Consider the following 22,907-nt stretch of genomic DNA (forward strand, 5'->3'; position numbering starts at 1 on the left):
GAAGGGAGGAGGTGTATGAGGGAAGGCAAGAGAAGAAGGGAAGGAAGGAAGAGAAGGAGAGAAGCTGTGTATGAGGGAAACAGAGGTCGGAAAGTGCCGTAAAGAGAGCCTGTGACCAGTTACCACAGCGTTGCCATGGAGACACTGTGAGGTAGGTTTCCTCACTCAGAGCTCGAGAAGGGAGCAAGGCTGGGAGTTAGTTCCTTCTAGAAGCCACAACACCCATGCGCCCATAGCATCGAGCCACGGCAGCCCAAGTGGCGTCAAACCGCCTTCCTGGGACAGTCCAGACATTCCCTCAAAGCACGCCTTCCCATTGGAGGCCTCCGCTGACGCCCCCGGGCTTTCCAGGAAAGGCCGCCCAGGCCCAGGCCCTGAGGCCCGCGGGAGGGAGAGAGGGAGGGAGGGAGGGAGGGAGCGCGCGGCCTTTGCCCGGCCTGTGTTTCCCTGCGCGAGAGGCAGGGCGGGTTGTGACGGCCGGCCGGAGCACCGCCCATTCCTCCCGCCTCATATAAGGCTTCCCTCCGCAACAGCGCCAGTCAGGTGCATCGCAGCGAAGAAGCGGAGAAGCAGAAGCACCAGTAGAGCCTTCCTCTGCTTCTTTGGCTCTTGTGTCCCTGAGGCGCCTTGTTGCGACGTCCCTCCTTGCGAAGGAGGAAGGCGCGGCGTCGGCGGCGATGTACCCGCCGGGCTCGTCGTGGAACATCTCCTTCGCGGGCTGCGGCTTCCTGGGGGTCTACCACATCGGGGTGGCCAGCTGCCTCCAGGAGCACGCGCCCTTCCTGGTGGCCAACGCCCGCACCGTCTACGGCGCCTCCGCCGGCGCCCTCACCGCCACCGCCCTCGTCACCGGAGCCTGCCTCGGTAAGGGGGGGAAAGAGAGGGAAGGGAAGGGAGGGAGGAGGAAAGGAAATGAAGAGAGGAGAAAGGAAGGGAGGAAGGGGGGGAGGGAGGGATGCCACATGTGGGTTTTGCCCTCCGCTCGCAGAGTTGAGAAGTGCCTCTCCACTGTAGAATTCATGCACTTTGACACATGCCTCAATGCTATGGAAGGCCAGTTTGGTGACAGACCAAGATTCTTTAGCAGAGAAGACTATAGATCAGGCATAATAATAATCATCATTGTCTTTATTTATATATCAGGAATAATAATAATAATAATCATCATCATCATCATCATCATATTTATATTGCGCTTTTCTCACTAAATAGAACCCAAAGCGGCCTACAACATTATATAAGTAAAGATTTTCCCCTGACATTAAGTCTACTGTGTCCGACTGTGGGGGTTGGTGCTTATCTCCATTTCTAAGCCAAAGAGCGGACGCCAAAGTCACAAAACAATATACTGGTACGTATGTAAAACAATAACATAAGGTAGTAGGTAAAGGTTTTCTCCTGACATTAAGTCTAGTTGTGTCCAACTCTGGAGGTTATTGCTCATCAAAGAGCCGGCATTGTCCGTAGGCACCTCCTAGGTCATGTGGCCGGCATGACTGCATGGAGTGCCGTTACCTTCCCACCAGAGTATTGATTACTCAGATTTGCATGTTTTCAAACTGCTAGGTTGGCAGAAGCTGGGGCTAACAGCGGGAGCTCACCCCTGCTCCTGGATCCGAACCGCTGACCTTTCGGTCAGCAACTTCAGCAGCTCAGTGTTGCGCCACCGGGGGATCTTCCAACAGTAATCGATAAAAACAAACTTACAGTAAGAAATAAACATATTTTAAAAAACATTTAATACAATTATTGCAGGCAACTCAACAAGACAGATGGTAAACATTGCATGACTCAATAAAAGTTAGCCTTACTGTCATTACAGCCAAGTGTGTTCATCAAAAGCTTGCAGGAACAGGAAGCCCTTTAGCTGCTTTCTCAAAAATGTCAGGCTGTTTCAACCTCTTTGGGGAGGTAGTTCCAAAGAAGACTTTCGCTCTCAGCCACCGAGAAGGCCCTCCTGGTAGGCTGTTAGGAATTGTGGAAGATGAAGTCCAAAACACATGGAAGTTTGCCCTTGCCTACTATTGATCTTATAAACTACAATTCCTGTTGTTCCATAGCACTGAGCCACAGCAGTCAAAGTGGTGCCAAGCTGCATGTATTCTACAGTGGAGATGCAGCTCTGGTGTGGTTTTAGTTGTGAGGAAACCGGAAAACAACAACAACACAGAGTGATAGCTTGGTTGCTCACAGTTGACTTTTTTGTTTTGGATATACAGGAAATTCCTTCAGTCTTGAGTCAGAGTGTCGGTCTTTCCAGCCCACTGGTGCCCATGAAATGTGGGCTTGCCTGTGTGTGTTTACTCATCTGTGTTTTCAGTGTTTGGGTACCTTTTAGGATTAATGCAGTTTGACAGCACTTGCTGTGGCTCAATGCTATGGAATCCTGGGAGTTGTAGTCTTGCAAGGTCTTTAACCTTTTCTGCCAGGGTGTGACGATGCCTCACCAAACTGCAACTCTCATGATTCCATAGCATTAACCATGGTAGTTTAAGTGGTGTCAAGCAGTAATTCTACAATATAGAGTCACCATGTGATGAGGTGGTTGGTAATGATGGAAAAGTTTCATGGTTTTGTATGAGCTTATATTGAGTAGTAATAAACATACTGTTTTTTGCCACTGAACTATTTCTTTTAAAGAAGGAAGTTTTTAAGAACCAGTCATGGGTTGCTGTGGTTTTCATTATGAATAGTTTTTAAAGGTTTTAAATGTTAATTTTTAATACTGTTAATACTCAGTTCTGTTTTAATGTTTGTATATTTTTAGATTTTAAATTGTATTGCATTGGTTTTATTGTAAGCAGAGTATAAATAAATTTAATAATAAAAAACAACAATAATTTCTCAAGAGGAAAAGCTACCTTGCTTGAGCTTAGTTGGCTGTGAAATGTGTGCCTATAGCATTCAGGCTTTGGGGGGGGGGGGGGCTATGTATTCCCAAAAGAATTTACATGTGCATGTCTTCTTCTCTTTCAATTCTGATATCTTATTTTGGTTTCTCCTGGGGCCTGAATGCAATAAAGCTGCATGTCCTCAAAATTAGATCATCAGCTGTTTGCTTTCTAGCTCCCAAGGCTTACATGTGTGATGTCTTACTCCAGAGGGGGAGCATGCAGCAGGGGGAACTAACTGTCCTTTAAAATGTTAGCAGGGATTGTTTCTTTAATCTTTGAAATCTTCTGGGAGCCTCTTAACCCTGCCTCCCAAAGGAATCTTATTCCCTCTGCATATGTTTTTTTTAAAAAGAATTGGAAGGCTGATATCATAGGGACACTTGCTCACACTTAATCCTAAGTAAATATGCTTCGACTTGATCTGAAAGACTCCAGCCGGGGGTTGGATAAACAAGATTTGTGCTATATGATGGGCAGGGGGTTGAACTAGATGGCTTCCAATAACCTTTCCAACTCTTAAAGTTATGTGATTTTCCAACCTCCGCCAACTAAAGATTGCAGTACATTGTGCCTAACACAGCACACTAAGTGAGCATCTACATTGAAGAATTAATGCAGTTTGACACTGCTTTGACTGCTGTGGGATCATGGGAGCTGTGATTTTACAAGGTCTTTTCATCTCCTCTTCCAAAGAGTGCTGGTACCTCACAAAACTACATATCCCAGGATTCCATAGTATTGAGCCATGGCAGTGAAAGTGGTTTCAAACTGAATTAATTCTACAACGTAGATGCATCCACAGAGCCCCTGGTGGCTCAGCGGATTAAACCGCTGAGATGCTGAACTTGCTGACCGAAAGATCGGCAGTTCGAATCTGGGGAGCGGGGTGAGCTCCCGCTGTTAGCCTCAGCTTCTGCCAACCTAGCAGTTTGGAAACATGCAAATGCATGTAGATCAATAAGTACTGCTCCAGCGGGAAGGTAATGGCGCTCTATACAGTCATGCCACATGACCTAGGACAACGCTGGATCTTTGACTTAGAAATGGAGATGATCACCAACCCCAAGAGTCATACACGACTAGACTTAATGTCAGGGGAAAACCTTTACCTTTGATGCATCCATAGAGTCAGAAATCTAGAAGAAGCAGCACTATATGTCCATGCTGGGAAAAGCTTTCCCAGCTTTGTCTGCTTGCCTTGTCGTGAGTTACAGAGGTGTAGGTTGGCAATCTTAATGCAATCCTGTTCTAGTTATTACTTTTACCCTTGGTGTTTTTCCCTCCTAGCTGTTCCTGAGCCTCTTGAGCTGCAGATCTATGTATTCTTGTGTGTGTACGTGCCTCAAGTCACCTGTTGACTTTTGTATAGTGTATGGCTAAAATTTAAAGGTATAGCCAATTCGGTGTGGATCAGTATGTAGAGGAGGAATCTTGTAGTGCTTTTGAGACTAATTGCTTGTGCTGTTTTAGATGGATGAGTGTTACAGTTCCTTGCCCCTGCTATAAACTGATTTATGAGTCGCTATCTGTGGGAGCAGGCTGCTTGAATGAGTACCAAACTAGACAGGATGGGAAAACTTTACAATCAGATTCTTCCTAGACTTATTTCTTGCTTTATGTGAATTGGGGATAGGGGAGTCAGCTCTCCTTCTTTCCTCTGCTCTCTTTTCCTCTGGCACTTTCACTTCCATTTCCCATTGATTACCTTGAATCTGGGAAAATTATGTATACCTTGGCCTAACTGTGAATTATGAAATCAACTTGCTTTAGCATCCCATAGTTAAAACTAACCATGGTTTGTCCAGATTCAGACATAGCATTAAGCTGTGATTAATTGAACAATGTTTATTTCAAACTAGTTTTACAAGGAATCACATCTGTGTTAGATTTACTATTTCAAAACCTGTATGTGTGCTTTTCTGCTCTTGTTAAGGGCTGGACTGTAAGGTGTATTAAGGACTTGTCCGTATACCTTTAGGAGGAGAATTAATTTGTTTTGTGTTTTGCAATCCATATAGAATCACACACTTGCATTTTGTAGCAGTAGTCCGTAGCAGTGGGACAGTATTCTTTCACATCTTCTTGTAAATTTCCACATTGGGGCCATAGCTCATAGTCACTGCTGTGTTTGGGAATCGCCTGATGTGCAAATTTCTCTCTCACATGTGGTTCACTTCTAAACTGTTAAAAAATATTATTGCAGATCTTTTCAGTAAATATTTTGTCTGATCTTGGAAATTAGGTAGTGTCAACCTTGGTTAGTAGCCTTCAAACACTAACAGTTTTTTAATGGTATAAGTCTTGATCAGCAAGAACATCCCAGCCATCATTACCTGAGGATATGGTGTGTGATTTGATCATTGTGGTAGATGTTTTCTGGGGATTGTGTGAGGGTGGCTGTAGATGAGGTGAGCTTCTTTGTCTCCCGTGGCACCTGATTTGTAGGGAAGATTAAAAATGGCTATTTAGATGTGCCAATTCCCTTTTTTTTACTGCCTCAGGCAAGTCACTTAATCTATTGCCCACTATTGTTAATAATCAGGTAGCATCTGTTTTACTAGGTACTACCTGCACATACAGGTGGGGAGCCCTGAAATACAGAACATTGTCAGTGGATTTCCCAGCTGTGCTCTAGAAAGCATGTGGCTTTAGGATTGTGATTGTGCAGGCAGATCTGCTGGACATTATGATGATTTTGATGGTGAATTCTAATTATAATTAATTGTTAAGCATGTCTTCGGTTTTGATTATGCTAATGTTCTTGTTAGTAAACAAATTGGGGCACATATTTTCTGCCATTTGAAGGTGGCAATCTGTCTGAGAGGTATAGTGTTTCCAAAGGATGGGGGAAGTCAGCACACTCTCAGACTTTTCCATACATTCCAGGAATCCTAATGCAAAGCTCAGGGCTGAACTTTGGTAGAATATAATTCCTGGATATGTAATAAGCAGAAAATTCCCTCACTAGAGCTTTGGAGAACCAGAAAAAGCAATATGTGATTAATATCTTTCCAAGCATTAATGGGAATGAGAAGGAGCCTGGATCTACTATGGATAGATTGAGCAGTCATTAAATGTAAGCTGGTGATGGCACAAATATCCTGACTTGTTTCACAGCCAAACTTGACTTTACATTATATGTGTATGAAAGCTTGTTTGTTGTACGCACATTTTTTATCCCTCTGTGTGTGTTTGAACTTCAAAATTAATATAAATTGTGGCTCCCTGGAAGTTGTCAGAGTACAACTCCTATCAGCCTATTCCATTGGTGAAGGCTTATGGAAATTGTCATTCAAAAGCATTTGGAGAGCATCTGGATGCCATAAAGCTATATCCATATGTTGTACAGATGCAAGGCAACTCACATAGGAAATCATTTCTTTGTCCCCTGTAGACCCCTGTAGCTCCCAACATCTCTTTTCAGACATGTTGGGGATCTCCATTACAATGGAGACTCGGTATCAGCCTTTTGAAAGATAGTATTGTAGTTTTTATGTCATACATCAGTGGTTCCCAAACTTATTTGGCCTACCGCCCCCTTTCCAGAAAAAATATTACTCAGCACCCCCTGGAAATTAATTTTTAAAATTTTTAATAGCAATTAAACAGAAAGATATATGTATTAATGCATATGGCAAATGCACCTGTGGCCATCACCGCCCCCTGGATCACTGCAGCACCCACTTTGGGAATCACTGTCATACATGATTAAGGCTGTAATCCTTTCATAAGATGAATTAACTCAATGATATACTGCTGTATAGAGCCAGATTCCTATTACCTAGTGTTAATTAGAGTAGATTCATTAAATCAGATGTTGAATGGTGACTCAACACAGTTAAACTTAAATGAGTAACTGAGTTTACTGTAGTTGGGATTAGGAAAGGATTTAGACCTAGATTGACCTCTGTAACTAGCATAGATTCACAGTACCGGTTTTACTGAAACTTTTACCTAGTGGTGTATGGATAGCATAAATCATTTTAATTTTATTATTTGCCCAGTTTTTGTAGCACTATATGAGCACTCCTCTTTTCTGTATATATACATACATCATCTAGGTTTTGAAGCCAAAACTAGGCATTTTAGAGATGTGAATGGCACCTGAGACATAGTCTGAGAGCCTGTTGAGATATTAAGTGTGAAGATAAATTAGTTTTGAAAGAGGTCGGGTAGAAACCTAGAGCTGTCTTGAGAAGGCCTTTTAGAGTAGGCAACACTAATGGTTATCACTGAAAATTTTGTATACTGCATGTGTGGGCGGTAAGAATTTTTTCCCCAGTGAATAACAAGACTTACTGGTTTTTAAGGGATAAAGTTTTGAAATGCTTTCAAGATGAGACTAAATGCCCTCAAGCCCCAGTTAAACTGGAAAGGCTCACTGGAAATGCTTCAACTCTGTGCTCACTTCTATTTAATTGTGGTTTGTGGAGGAACAGTAATTAATACAAAGCACAGATGCTCTTAAAACAGAAATAAATACACTTGTAAAATCACTGCTGTTCTCTTTGTCTGATGTGTGGAAAAGAAAGTCCTGGATGTGACATTCAGAACACAGGAGCAGGTAATATAGATCTCCCCCAGCTTCTACACAAAAGGTCTCCTTGCTTGCAGCATCCACATGGGTTGCATTTTATGAACATGATCACTCTCTGTGTGTGACATGTTTATAGCTTTGTTTTTATGGAGAAGAACATTACATTGGAATTGGCCCTTAAGAAAGTGATCATTTTTGAGACAGACTGGGCACGGGGGGATATTTCACTTCCTCAGGCTATTGGTTTTGGAAGTGTGAAATTTTATATAATTTCAGAAAACTGTAATCAATTGTTTTGTCAGTATCTACTGTTTTATGAGTAGATTTACATCATGAACATTATAATCCGGTGTTTCTTCACTTTCTACTCTCATGGGTTGTTTTGGGGTTTTTGTAATACTTTGGGGGTGGGTTGGGTGCCTGTTGTTCATAATAATAATAATTTAGAGATAGTTTGCTATATGAATAGACAACATTGCTAATTAAAGTATCAACCCATACACCACTATTTACTTATGAGTGCTTCCTAAGAAATCCCACCGACTTCTTCACTTGGTCTGGCTTTGCAATATACAGTAAAGTCTCACTTATCCAAGCTAAATGGGCCGGCAGAAGCTTGGATAAGCGAATATCTTTGATAATAAGGAGGGATTAAGGAAAAGCCTATTAAACATCAAATTAGGTTATGATTTTACAAATTAAGCACCAAACCATCATGTTATACAACAAATTTGATAGAAAAAGTAGTTCAATACGCAGTAATGTTATGTTGTAATTACTGTATTTACGAATTTAGCACCAAAATATCACAATATATGGAAAACATTGATTACAAAAATGGCTTGGATAATCCAGAGGCTTGGATAAGTGAGACTCTACTCATATTTAGCCATACAGATGACTCTGGAGGAAATACAGTAATCCTCTGATAATGGATGTAAAGGACTGTTCTGGACTAAGGAATCTTTGATGCTTGTCATATCTATGGTAAACAGTAATAAGCTATAGATCGTGAATCTTTTCAGCTGGAGGATATTTATATTCTGCGCTACTGAATCTCTTTTTGGACAGGCTTTCCCTGGCAAGCTGTGGGCTTCAAAGTTGCCATTTCCCAGTACCTTCCACCATGACATGTTAAAATTAGGTCACCTGGTCTATAGCACATAAGATTTTAATGTAATATCTTCACTGTCTCAGTACTGTCTCTGATTCTGTGTTTGCATTTTAAAACATCAGAAGATATGTTTAACCAGAAAGGAAAGCTAAAGACAGCATTATAAAATGCACAGCCCTAGGTAGTGCTGAAGTCAAGATACTATGACATCACCAGCTGACTCATAATGAAATAATGGCAGTTTTGTGCATTTTTGGAGGAAAAGAGAAATTAATCTTCATGGCAGTACGATGTACACAGGAATGTGGAGTTGGATGGGACTGTAAGGGCTCCCTACTCTAGTCATTTGTCATACAAGAATACACTTCAAAACTATATACAGGTTAAGTTTCCCTTGTCAGAAATGTTTGGGACCAGAAATGTTTTTGGATTTTTGAACATTTGTGTTGGCACATGTGTACATTATGAGATATCTTGGGATGGGACTCAAATCTAAACATAAAATTCTTTGAAGTTTTGTATACACATTATACACATTGCCTGAAGGTAATTTTATATACCTGTACAATATACATCGAGCGATCAGACAGAAAAAATGTTTTTATCTCAGCCATGTATATGGACAATTCCAGATTTTGAAGTGATTTGGAATTCTGGAGAAGAGATGCTCAACCTGTATTATCCAGTATAATATGGAATGGCTACCCTAAAATTTACTGCTACTTAGTATTCTTTTTTTTAAAAAAAGGGAAAAAAAGAATTGATCTACTACTAATTGGTAACTAATCTAGAACTTAGCTTTATGCATTGGTTCCTTAATCTTCCAGTTGTTTTGGACCCAGCTTCCAGAAGTCTTACCCATCATGGTCAACAGACAAAAATTCTAGGAGATGGAACCCAAAATATCCGAAGGAGCAAAGTTTGGGAATCATTGCTATAAAAAAATAGTCTTTGCTTTTTTCTGCTAGTAATATGATCTCATTGGTATTGTGTGAGTTACTCTTTATTTAAGATATTTCTCATAGTCTATATTGTTTTCCGCTTATGACATCTTTTTAGTATCTTGGCTTTCTCCTTGCTGAAAAAATAGCAGCTTTGAATCTGAAGAATCTTCTTTCATGACAGATCACATTTGTTTGTTCAAGTTTCTTTTCAAGGGAAAAGCAAAGTAATTGTGTATACACTGTCATCAGAAATCGTCATGAACAGGCTATTTGAAGAAATTGCACTAACCTTCTGAAGCATCACTAATCTTTGGCAGAGTCAGCAAAATCCTTAAAGCATGTAAGGACATTCATGCACATACACATTCTATACACTGCAATAGAGAAGGCTGCATATTTGTTTGATGTGATAAAGATGTTTGACATTCCACAGAGGTTTGCATAAGAGGATATATGTAGTGTTTTATTAGTGTCTTCCTTAAGACCTTTTGTTCCAACCTTGATCCAGGACTCTGTGCTGGCTACTCTGTGATCAGGACTGTGTCATCGGGTGATAAGGCAGCAAGTTTGCATGTGACTGCAACGAAAGTCAAGGGAGAACATCTTACAAGGGTGGTGTCAACAGTGTCTTTTGCTCTGGTTACCTGAGGCTAATGATCAGTAATTGCCTCCTTAAGGAGATAATTCTTGGCATGTTTGTGGAAACCCATACTTTTAGTGCAGTCCCAGGTATCCTCACTCTTGGCTGTGGTGGGTACGGTTGTTGGGACTTGCAATCCAACAATTTCTAGTGCACTTTGTTCACCTCTGCTGTAAATACTCTCTTCCTCATCAAGGTAATCTTATCCTTGATAGATTTTGTTCCTGGAGCAACAGTAACCTCTCAGTTTTTATCTCTGTGGGAAGGAGGAGAACAAAACCAGGAAGAGGAATTTTGCTTCAAGAGAGAAGGTACTCCCTAGGCAAGCCCTGCACAACCTGTGGCCCTCCAGCTGTTTTGGCCTCCAATTCTCAGAATCCCTGGCCATTGGACAAGTTGACTAGGGCTCCTAAGAGTTAGAAGCCAAAACAAGTGAAGGTTGTGCTGGCCTTTCTTTAGGCAAAAGTGGGGGAAATTCTCCAGATATTGGCCTGCAAGATTCAGCAGGGAGCCTAGATTGCTGGGATTTGCAATTCAACAGTGTCTGGAGATTCACATGATTCCCACCTCCACTCTTAAGATTTCCCACACACAGGTGGGTAATTTAGACCTCAGAAATGGGAAACAGCATCTTGATCAAATTCGGAGCAAGCTCATCAATGGGGGTCAACTACTATCAGTGTTAAGTATGCCTTCTGGTTTGTTCTAGATAAAAGCAGTGGTTTGCTTTAAACTTGCTACCTCAACATCTTTCACAAGCAACCTTTTACGTTGCAGCAGGGGATGCCTTTCTCTTGGTCTCACCACTATCAAAAGTGGCTGAGGACACAAAATAGTATTATCACTGGTGGCTGCCCCCTGGTTAAAGAATTCCCTTCTACATGAAGCTAAATTTGCCTCTTTCCTTTCTCCCCACCCATTCATTTGTTCTTTCTGCTGGCAGACAAAGATCTTGCTTATCCAGGCCTATCGTTCACTGGCCATTGAGGAAATTCTTTTGATATTGGGGAGTGTTGAATTTTTTTATCATTATGTCTGTTAGAACTGTTTTAAAGTAATGCTCTTGATATAGTTCTTTATTTAATTCCTTTTTAATTTTCTTATTTAACTGTATTTTCTTTCTTTATATCAACAACTGCCTTGAGTTTTATACTGGGAGGCAGGCAGGATATTAGATAGATAGATAGATAGATAGATAGATTATCTATCAAGATGATACAATGTACATATGCCCATATGCCTAGTCCTAATAAAGGCATCTGTGGATTTTATTTCTGTAGAAATTGTTATAAGGATAAAATGTGGAAGAGAGTCATTGAAAGAAAGGTGGGGTAGAAATGTATAGCCTTGGAGGTAGGGATGGAAACCAACAAGATAATTTCAACAAGGAAGAGTTGTAGATATTTTGCAAAATCTTGTGAAACTTTTCCATTAGGTAGAAGTGATTCCACCACAGAGTAGTGTCCCCTTTTCCCCAAGCCATAAGAAGAATATTATAATGATGATATCAAAACTATAGAGGCCCCAGAGACATATGGTTAGTCTCTCTGGTCTCTCTCTCTCTCTAGTTGTATCCACATTACATAATTATAGCATTTTGATACTGCTTTAACTTTCATTACTCCGTCTTATGAAATTTTGCAAATAATTATTGAGGAGAAACTTACTTCTCTTTCCGAAAACTCTAGTGCTATAGTTCCGTAGAATGTGGTAGTATATACATTACCTTACCAAAATTCCAAGTCCAGACTTCCATGGGATAAAGCCAATTCAGTTAAAGTGGGATCAGACTGCTACAACTCTGAAGCATGGGTATATCCTCCTCCTCATCCAATATAGGTTTGCTACCAGTGGATAAGGTAGTTTCTGTTTTTAACAACAGAAATAGATATACCCCTTATCATTGGAAAACCAGGAATTGATCCCTGCTTATTCAATCAGCTTGCCTAGCAATAAGACATTGGAAGCTGGCTTGCCAGGCATAGAATGTGAACAAATCTGGGCCAGAATCGAATGGATATTTGAGATCCCCCTTTTTTGTGAATACATTTAACATATGTATACTGGCTTTTATTTGTGTTTTTGTGTCGATGACATGAGTTCTTGGTTATATCTATTGTTCCTCATCACAATCTTTTCTTAATGCGTGTGTCTGGGAGCAGTGCTATTTATAGTACACAGTGTTATGAGCAACTTTTCTTAATGTTCTTGATCAAACAAAAAAGACGACCACATGATTCCAGAGAAAGGCAATTGGCATGAGCTGTTTGATCCCCTTTCAGGACCATCAAACTTTAGCTAAGGGTATATTACAAGCAATCAGGTTGGTATTGCATTTATTTCAACACACATTGAATCATACTTCAGGATTGACTGGTTTTTGTAAATCAAAATGTTGGATTTTAATTCCTCCCTAGAAGCTAGAAATCTTTTTTAAAAGGAATTATGTTTTGGAGAAGTTGTGTTGTATTTATTTATTTATTTAAAACATTTATATTCCACCCTTCTAACCCCAAAGGGGACTCAGGGCAGAGCACAACATATATTCAGTGTTGGAACATAAAATAAACTATACATATACATAAATACTATGCATATAAACACTTATGACCATTGAACTTACTGCATTCTGTGCTCTGCAGAATTTCTACATTTCTGTCCTCAAGTCTCCTATTTGAAGCAGATTGGCTCTTCCTTTTTCAAGGAATTTTTCTGCAAGTGCTTGTTTCTCTGCAACACAGAGTTCAATTGCACAACTTCCCAGGGCCTGATTTGTGGAAATCTAAACCACAATCCTTGAGTAACCTATTGATGAGAAGGCTCCCTCTTTCTACCGCCAGTTATTGCAACCACTGTGGCTCTCAAGAGCCCTGAGTATGCCAATGGTTTAATCAAGGAGAATATGTGGGAAACTTCAGATGGCATATTCTGCCCTGGCTTGTGAATATATTGCCCTAGAGGATTAGATATCACTTGGAATACAAATTCTTCGACATCATAATTGGCAGCTTGCCTTGAGCAATCCTACACTAGTGGGGTGAAGTTAAATTTTCATCCATATGCATTAGTACGTAAGCATGGCCACCTTGTGTAAGAGCTAAAGATTCAGAGCTACCCAGGGAAATGGACATGGCATTTGAGGCAAATTAGGAAGACTGGTTATTAGTTTCAAGGGTATTTTAATGGTATTCCTCTTGTCTCAACATGTTGAAGGTTTCTTAATGGCTAGAACTTGCAATCCTCAATAGTCTGGACCTTGTCTGCATTTTGAATGTCTCGGTTGTTTCAGAGATTCTACTCTGTCCCTTAATTGCTGTGCTGCCTAAAGGATTTTAGATAGAACAGAACAGAACAGAACAGAACATCCCTTTAAGACAATGAAAGGTGAATATTACAGATCGGTTGATAACACGGTCTTTGGACATTTGGTAACTTACTGGTTGGAAAGGTGGACCGAGGAAGAAAATCAAGCTGATCTAAGAACATAAAGAGAACCCTGGTAAATCAGAGTAAAGGCCCATTTAGTCCAATGTCTTGCTTCTTAACCAAATTTGTCCAGGCAACCTGTAAGCAGAACAAAGAGGCACATGCTTTCTCTCATGGCTCTCCTCATATTGAATGAAAATGTAAAATGGTTAGAGTGCTGGGGTAGAACTTTGGAGATCTAGGTTCCAGTCCCTACTGAGCCATGAAACCCGGTGGACAAACTTGGGCTAGTCATTTTCTGTCAACTTAATGAACCTCATAGGGGTGTGGAAAGGAAAAAGGAAACACATATCCCCTTAAGCTCATTAAAAGAAAGGTGGGATGTAAATGTAAGTACCTGTAATAATTGTACTGTATTTTTTTGATGTATAAGACTACTTTTTAACCCAGGAAAAACTTCTCAAATGTCGGGAATCGTTTTATTCGCTGGATGTCGTCTTATAGGGTGGGTGTTGAAACTTCCGAGCCAAACTGGAGAATCTACAGTTGCCGCATATGATGGTGGGAGCTCAAAAACGGCCGTGGCCATATCCCCACTGGATGCAGCGACTGTATGAAAGCAGCAAGGGTGGTGCTGTACAAGTATAGTAGAAGAAAATTCACTCACCAGGTTTTGTGGAATGAAGTGACTTAATGTGGTCCCAATGACAAGATGAGGGAGTGCCTTACCGGGAAGGTGTAAGTGAAGGCGGAACAAGCTGCACGTGTCCGGGACACTCGGGGTATGAAAAGAGATAGAGCGGCGCTGTACCCAGAAAAACACACCTCTTTCACCCGTCTGGCCCGCCCTTGTATCCCATTACTGTACCTCCTTTTCTGCATGTTTGCAATACTGCTCTGATAGTCTTGGAGACAGAGAGAGCTGAGTAGGCAGGGAGACAGTTTTCCTGCTAAGTACCCACATGTCATAAAAAATTGAATTAAAATTATATTGAAATCAAATCTGATTTTTTAAATTTTTATTTGGTGTGCGTTGCAAGAGAGGTAGTATTATTTGGCAAGTACATCCGAAACTCTATATTTTAACTGGAAAAGTTGGGGGTCGTCTTACATGCCGGAAAATATGGTAATTTATCTGAACACAGAGGTGCTACATTTCCAATATGGCTCTTTAACTAGTGCACATCCAATTAGTGGCATAGCTTGCCAGTCTCCGGCTCCTAGGTTATGTCCAATCTAAAATGGACTATATCGGCACAAAGTTTGTGCCATGTGTTTATGGCCACAAATAGTTGAAAGGTGGGCCTAAATACTTAGCAGAAACTTTTAAAGTAATTTCTATACTGAACATGGAGGTTAAAAGTGGTTCCCAGATCTAGGAAAAGGTAGCCTCTCTAAATATGCTTTTTGAGTGTCTTCCAAAAGTTGATGAGAAAGTTAATACTTTCCTAATGCTTGACAACATTTAATACTTCTGTATGCTGCCACTAACAACATTAAATAGTTGCCATCTTCCTGCGGAACAACTACAGAAATTTCTTTAAAATTGAAAGATTGTCCATCTGGGTTTCAGGAAACAAACATTAGGCTGCATTTTCTTAAGTGAGCAACCTTCTCTTACCCTGAACTCTGTACATCAGTTTTGTAACATAATTATTCTGATCTGAAAGTGACATCTGACTCACCTTTATTTAGGTGGTGCCCTGCTACATGATGATGTGGCATGGACTATAGCAGTTTTCTGTTGAAGAGATAGGGATTCTGCTTCATCCTTAATAGTGAGAGGTTGCAAGGGAGATGAAATCACTCTCTTTTGCGCTCTCCCACCCCACTCAGGGAAGTTTCCACCCTAAAACTCCATGGGTAGTGTGATGATCCATGGGCCTTGTAGTCCTGCTCAGGACATTGTAATTCCTGATGAAGATGAAAACTTGGGTTTTTTACCTTCCCAGTCTGAACTGGATTCCTCTCAGCCAGATCTTTCCCAGGCAGATCTGGGAACCTTGCACCTGCAAGAAAGTTGTCTCCCAGAAGTATGTCAAACAACCCCAGAGCCTACTTCTCCCGTGTTCTTGCGCCGGGAGTTTTGTAAACAACAGAGAAGTTTGGAATCAGCTTCGCGCAGGAGTGCGAGGATTGCAGCTAAGAATGTGGCCAATTAAGACTGCTTCTCGTGAGAATCTTTGGGGAGTCTCACATCTGGTCTCAGAGTTTGGCTTTCGGTTCTGATTCCCAGAGAACTGCTTCGGCGGGAAAGTGAGACTCTATTTAGGTGTTTTACCCGCGTAGTAACTTCGCGGAGTCAATTCGTCAGCCTACGGAGCGGGTTGTGTCTGGACAGCGCGCTCCGCTTCAAGCCTCGCTCTCGCTCAAGCCTTGCCTTGCTATCCAGCCTTCGCCTTGCTTCCCAGCCTTTGTTTACCTACGGACTTTGCCTTGTTTCCCAGGACCAATCCTTGCCTTGTACCACGGATTTTACCAAGTTTTTCCACGGACCTTGTTCTTGTTCCTAGTTACCTTGTTCCACGTTTTAAGCCTTGTTTCAAGTATCAAGTTATTTCCTAGCCTTGCTCAAGTTTATGGACTAAAGGACCTTGTCATCTCCCCTCACTTTGCTTGGCAAAGTGAGTGTTTCGGTTATTGGATTACAACTTTGGACCTTAATATTTCATATTGGACACTATTTCCTTGGACTAATTTTGACCTTTCCTGAAAGGTCTGCTTCTGGACTATCTTTTACATTTGCTTTTACTAACTTTATATATTTCCTTAATAAAGATATTAGATAGAATCTGGCCTCTGCGTATGGTTATTGGTGCTCTGTAGCCTGGGTCGTGACAGTTTGACTCCGCGCCCCTAAGCACCAATTAACCTCGGCCAGAATGTCTACCGGAGTCGTACCTGGGCCGAGCGGCCAGCCGATTACCTACACCATCGACAAGGATGAGGTGGACCGAATCCGTGATAAGCTCAATGCACAGGATGGAGAAATAAAGGGTTTGAAGGAACGCGGAATTCGTCTTCCGGCCATGGCGTTGCCAACCAAGTTTACTGGAGAAGCTTCTAAGGTTCATGTTTTCCGTCGCCAATGTCAAGCTTATCTAGAGGCCCGTGCTGCCGAGTTTCCCCAAGAAGACATCAAAGTGGCATGGGTTTACAGTCTTCTAGACGGGCCAGCGGCCAGCTGGGCGACGGCACTGTTCGACCAAGCCTCCCCACACCTAAGATCAGCGCAACACTTCTTGGACCACCTCAAGGAGACTTGGGGAATCGAGGACAATTTGGAGGCAGCCGGTCACAAACTCCGTCGCCTTTTCCAAGGAGACAGACCTATGTCTCAGTATATAGCCGAGTTCCGAGTGCTGGCCCACAACACCGGCTGGAACGATGTAGCCCTCAGGGGACAATTCCGGGAGGGTCTCAACATTGAAATGCTGGAAGAAATCTCCAAGGTGGATCCTCCCCAGACCCTCGAGGCACTCATTGATCAATGTTTACGGGCTGAAGTCATGATTGCAAACAGGAAACAGTGGGTTCGAGGCCAGGGCAGTAGAGCCGGGGCAAAACCCCCCGCTCCCGCCAGCGTTCAGCCACGTCCAGTGTGGAGACCCCCACCGCCAACCCCATACCCCAGAGGAGGCGAGGAGGTGCCGATGCAGTTGGGCAATGTGCGCCCCAGACTAGATGCCGCCGAGAAGGCCCGTCGTCAACGCTTAAACCTCTGTTGGTACTGCGGGAACGGGGGCCACTTCGCCAGAGAGTGCCCAGCCAAAGGGAAGCCTGCCGCCCGTCTTGCGGCGGCGTCCTCCACGGTGACGAAGGCGTCTGAGCCGACTGGCACACAGCCGGCGGGGGAAGCCAACGACCGGGTGTAGAGAGGCTCGCCAACCCGGTCAAAAAATCCATTCAAGAGCCGCCAACCGGGGTCCTGTTCCTTCTCGTGGTCACATTATGGTCAGCAAAAAGGGGACCCGTCATGATCCACGCCATGATAGACTCTGGAGCTACCAACAATTTCATTGATAGAGAGTATGCCGACTCTCTGGGATTACAATATCATGATTTCAAGAATGCCCGTGTGGTGCAAGCCATAGACGGCCGCCCCCTCAAGACGGGGCCCGTAAGTCAGTGGTCGGAACCCACCAGGATGTGGATAAGGGAACATATGGAAGAGATTTCCTTCTTTGTTACCGAGGTTCCCCATTTCCCTGTGATTTTGGGAATTCCATGGCTGACTCTCCACGACCCTAACATTTCCTGGTCCAACAGAGAACTGCAGTTTGCTTCACCGTACTGCCAAAACCATTGCCTCGTAGCCAAGGTCTGCCATGCCACAGACACCGAGCCCATCATCACCTTGCCAAAGAAGTACTCCGAGTATTGGGATGTATTCAATGAGAAAGAAGCCGAAAAGTTACCCCCACATAGACCTTATGACTGTGCCATTGACTTGGTGGAGGGGGCCCCGATCCCGCGAGGGCATCTCTACTCCCTGACTGAACCAGAGCAAGAAGCTCTCAGGGAATTCCTAGAGACAAACCTTCGCAAGGGATTCATCAGACCCTCTCAATCCCCAGCCGCCTCCCCAGTGATGTTTGTGAAGAAGAAGTCAGGGGAACTACGCTTGGTGGTGGACTACAGAGCATTGAACAATATCACCAAGCGGAACAGCTATCCCCTGCCCTTAATCTCGGATCTACTGGACCGGCTTCGAGGAGCCAAGGTTTACACCAAGCTGGATCTTCGGGGGGCTTACAACTTAGTTCGCATCAGGGAAGGGGACGAGTGGAAGACCGCCTTCCAGACCAAATTCGGATTATTCGAGTCCCGAGTTATGAATTTCGGTTTATGCGGAGCTCCCGCAACGTTCCAGCATTTTGTCAATGACATTTTTCAGGACTATCTAGACAGGTTCTTGATAATCTACCTGGACGATTTTTTGGTGTTTTCTAGATCACAATCAGAACATGAGAACCACGTCAAAATGGTGTTACAACGATTGCGGGATCATGGACTTTATGCCAAGCTGGAAAAATGCGCCTTTGATCTACAAGAGGTAGATTTCCTTGGTTACCGCATCTCGCCTCTAGGGCTTTCCATGGATCCAGCCAAGGTTTCAGCAGTATTGGAATGGCGGGCGCCAACTAACAAGAAAGAGGTGCAGCGTTTCTTGGGGTTCGCGAACTATTACCGCAAGTTCATTCCAGATTTTGCCCGCTGGTCCGACCCCATCACTAGCTGCATCCGTGGAAAGCAGCCTTTCCGCTGGACTGATCAAGCAGAGAAAGGGTTCCAGCAACTAAAGAAACTATTCACCTCCCAGCCAATTCTACAGCACCCAAATCCTGGAACCCCTTTTGTGGTGCAAGCGGACGCCTCTGATGTGGCAATTGGGGCTGTACTCTTACAACCGGTGGGAGATCACCTCCATCCCTGTGCCTTTTACTCTCGTCAACTAACCACACCAGAGAGGAATTACACCATTTGGGAAAAAGAACTACTGGCCATAAAGGCAGCCTTTGAAACTTGGAGACATTGGCTAGAAGGGGCCAAATTTCCCATTGAAGTCCACACTGATCATCGTAATCTAGAACATCTAAGAACTGCCCGCAAACTAAATCAGAGGCAGCAACGTTGGGCTTTATTCTTTGAACGTTTCAACTTCCAGATCCATTATGTGACCCCAGCCCAAACCAAGCAAGCAGACGCCCTGTCACGTAAACCGGAATACGCTGCAGGACGCAAAGAGACCTTTGAATCCCAACTACTACAACCCGAGAATTTTGCCACGCTCACGGTGGGGAACACCAAATCCACTCCCATTGGTTCAACTTCCTCTACTCCAGGACCCATCTGTGCTCAAGAAATCAGGGCTAGTCAGCAAGCAGATGCCTGGGCGCAGGACCAACTTCGTCAAGGTCTGCATTTTCCCTTTTCGCTTAAAGATGGACTACTTTGCTATAGAAATCATGTTTATATCCCACCCGGACCGGGCAGGGAAAAAGCGCTTCGTCTGTGTCATGACTGCAAACCAGCAGGGCATTTCGGACTATTTAAAACCATGCATCTGATCCTAAGGGATTTTTGGTGGCCCAAGATCCGCAAAGATGTGGAAAAATATGTCAACACCTGCCCAGTATGCCAGCGCTCCAAGATAAGAAGGGAGAAACCCTCAGGGCTTCTACATCCCCTTCCTACCCCATCTCGCCCATGGGAAATAATTTCCGCGGATTTCATCACTGACCTACCACCTTCCTGTGGATTCACCACGATCCTAGTGGTGGTGGACCTTTTCACCAAGTTAGCCCATTTCATACCCTGTGAAGGTCTTCCCACGGCCAAAGAGACTGCAGATCTATTCCTCCAACATGTTTTCAGACTACATGGATTGCCCAAGAGTTTAGTCACAGACCGTGGTTCTCAATTCACCTCTCGTTTTTGGAAGGCACTACAAAAACTATTGGACATAGACTCTCGCTTATCTTCAGCTCATCATCCTCAAACAGATGGGCAAACGGAGCGCACCAATGCCACCTTGGAGCAGTATCTTCGCTGTTATGTAAACTACCAACAGGACAATTGGGCTTCTCTGTTACCACTGTCAGAGTTTGCTTATAACAATGGAGTTCAAGCTTCTACAAAAGAAACGCCGTTCTTTGCAAACTACGGCTTCCACCCACGTTTCTTTCCCCCTGTCATTGAAACTTCAGAAGTTCCCGCAGCAGAGGATTGGCTGCAGGAACTCACAGCGGTACAACAACTTTTGCTCCAGCAACTGGACCAAGCCAAGGAGGACTATAAACGCCACGCTGACAAACATCGCCAGCCGGGCCCCGAAATTAAGGTAGGAGATCGGGTTTTCCTGTCCACTCGCTTTCTGCCCTCCCACCGCCCTTGCCGGAAGTTAGATGCCCGTTTCATTGGCCCCTATCCAGTGGTGGCGCAATTAAACCCCGTGACTTTCAAACTCCAACTTCCGCGTTCAATGCGCATTCACCCAGTGTTTCACCGTTCCCTGCTCCTTCCGGCGGATGGTGTGCGTCCTGATACAGACCAACCGGCCCCCCCTCCTGTTTTGATGAATGGGGAGGAGGAGTTCGAGGTTGAGGACATTTTGGATTCTCGCTTTCACCGCCGCCGCCTGCAATATCTCATTGACTGGGTGGGTTTTGGCCCTGAGGAGCGCTCTTGGGAAGACGCCTCCACAGTTCACGCTCCTGATCTAACCCGTCGCTTTCATCAGACCTATCCCACCAAACCGCGGCCTCGCGCTTCGGGGAGAGAGTCCCAGTTTGGGAGGGGCCTTGAGGAGGGGGATAGTGTGATGATCCATGGGCCTTGTAGTCCTGCTCAGGACATTGTAATTCCTGATGAAGATGAAAACTTGGGTTTTTTACCTTCCCAGTCTGAACTGGATTCCTCTCAGCCAGATCTTTCCCAGGCAGATCTGGGAACCTTGCACCTGCAAGAAAGTTGTCTCCCAGAAGTATGTCAAACAACCCCAGAGCCTACTTCTCCCGTGTTCTTGCGCCGGGAGTTTTGTAAACAACAGAGAAGTTTGGAATCAGCTTCGCGCAGGAGTGCGAGGATTGCAGCTAAGAATGTGGCCAATTAAGACTGCTTCTCGTGAGAATCTTTGGGGAGTCTCACATCTGGTCTCAGAGTTTGGCTTTCGGTTCTGATTCCCAGAGAACTGCTTCGGCGGGAAAGTGAGACTCTATTTAGGTGTTTTACCCGCGTAGTAACTTCGCGGAGTCAATTCGTCAGCCTACGGAGCGGGTTGTGTCTGGACAGCGCGCTCCGCTTCAAGCCTCGCTCTCGCTCAAGCCTTGCCTTGCTATCCAGCCTTCGCCTTGCTTCCCAGCCTTTGTTTACCTACGGACTTTGCCTTGTTTCCCAGGACCAATCCTTGCCTTGTACCACGGATTTTACCAAGTTTTTCCACGGACCTTGTTCTTGTTCCTAGTTACCTTGTTCCACGTTTTAAGCCTTGTTTCAAGTATCAAGTTATTTCCTAGCCTTGCTCAAGTTTATGGACTAAAGGACCTTGTCATCTCCCCTCACTTTGCTTGGCAAAGTGAGTGTTTCGGTTATTGGATTACAACTTTGGACCTTAATATTTCATATTGGACACTATTTCCTTGGACTAATTTTGACCTTTCCTGAAAGGTCTGCTTCTGGACTATCTTTTACATTTGCTTTTACTAACTTTATATATTTCCTTAATAAAGATATTAGATAGAATCTGGCCTCTGCGTATGGTTATTGGTGCTCTGTAGCCTGGGTCGTGACAGGTAGGTATATTGTTTTGAGAATTGCCAAGAAATATGTGGTAACCTCCTTATGTTTTTTCTCTTAAAAATAAGGACTTGATTTTTACTTGACATTGATTGGATTGAATTGGATTGATTGAAGCCATCTTGGAGCTCTTTGTGGGACATGCATTAGGTAAATAAATAAAATAAATACTTTTCAGATTAAAGTGATCCCTGTTTATTCTCCATATGCTTTCTTTTGAACAAGTCAAAAAGTTACTTCCTAGCATCCATTCTTAGGTAAATTCAACAGACCAACATTAAAACATAAAAGGTAGAACAGTCTATGTTCAAAGTGTGTTGGGGAATAAAAATGATCATAAGGGCTATGTACAACTAAAATACTTAGATGCCTGTATTAATCTCTCAAGTCTTCTGACTCAAGTATATGTTATAAATAAATTCTGAAAGCTTTTATTGTTAGTATGGTATTTTACACCTTTTAATCCGTTAATACCAGGAAAAAGTAGATGTTATACTATTGTTATACTCGTTGTGGGTGTCTACTACAGACCACCTAGTCAGGATGAAGGACTTGATAAAGCCTTCTGTCAACAGCTGGCCAAACAGGCACAAAAAAGAGATATAGTAGTCATGGGCGATTTCAACTATCCTGATATCTGCTGGAAAACAAACTCGGCCAAGAGTACAAAGTCCAACAAATTCCTCACTTGCCTTGCAGACAATTTTATGGTCCAGAAGGTAGAAGAGGCAACAAGGGGATCGGTTACACTTGATCTAATCTTAACAAATGTGGAAGACCTGATCAATACAGTCGAAGTGGTTGGATCCTTAGGGGCAAGTGACCATGTGCTCCTGCAGTTTGCCATACAAAGGAAGGCTGAAACTAAGACAAATCGAACACTCATTCTGGACTTTAAGAGAGCTAACTTCCAAAAAATGAAGGAATTACTGTGCGGCATTCCATGGACACCAATATTAAAAGACAAGGGAGTTAAGGATGGATGGGTGTTTTTAAAAAGTGAAATACTCAAGGCGCAAATGCAAACAGTGCCAACAAAGAAAAAAAAATAAGA

At 43.3% G+C, this 22,907-nt stretch overlaps 1 protein-coding gene across 2 annotated transcripts in view; it reads left to right on the forward strand.

Moving 5' to 3' along the window:
* The first annotated feature begins 437 nt into the window (after positions 1-437).
* pnpla2 (patatin like phospholipase domain containing 2) overlaps positions 438-22,907 on the forward strand; it is a 56,755-nt gene continuing 34,285 nt past the window's right edge. Inside the window, exon 1 of one of the 2 annotated variants that reach the window (XM_008108362.3) lies at positions 438-864. In XM_008108362.3, coding sequence (XP_008106569.2) covers positions 678-864 — 187 coding nt within the window. In that variant the 5' untranslated portion in view covers positions 438-677. The remainder of the gene's footprint in view (positions 865-22,907) is intronic. The other variant, XM_003214774.4, reaches the window with a different exon arrangement.

The sequence above is a fragment of the Anolis carolinensis genome, chromosome 1 (assembly GCF_035594765.1).
Source record: "Anolis carolinensis isolate JA03-04 chromosome 1, rAnoCar3.1.pri, whole genome shotgun sequence".
NCBI lineage: Eukaryota > Metazoa > Chordata > Lepidosauria > Squamata > Dactyloidae > Anolis > Anolis carolinensis.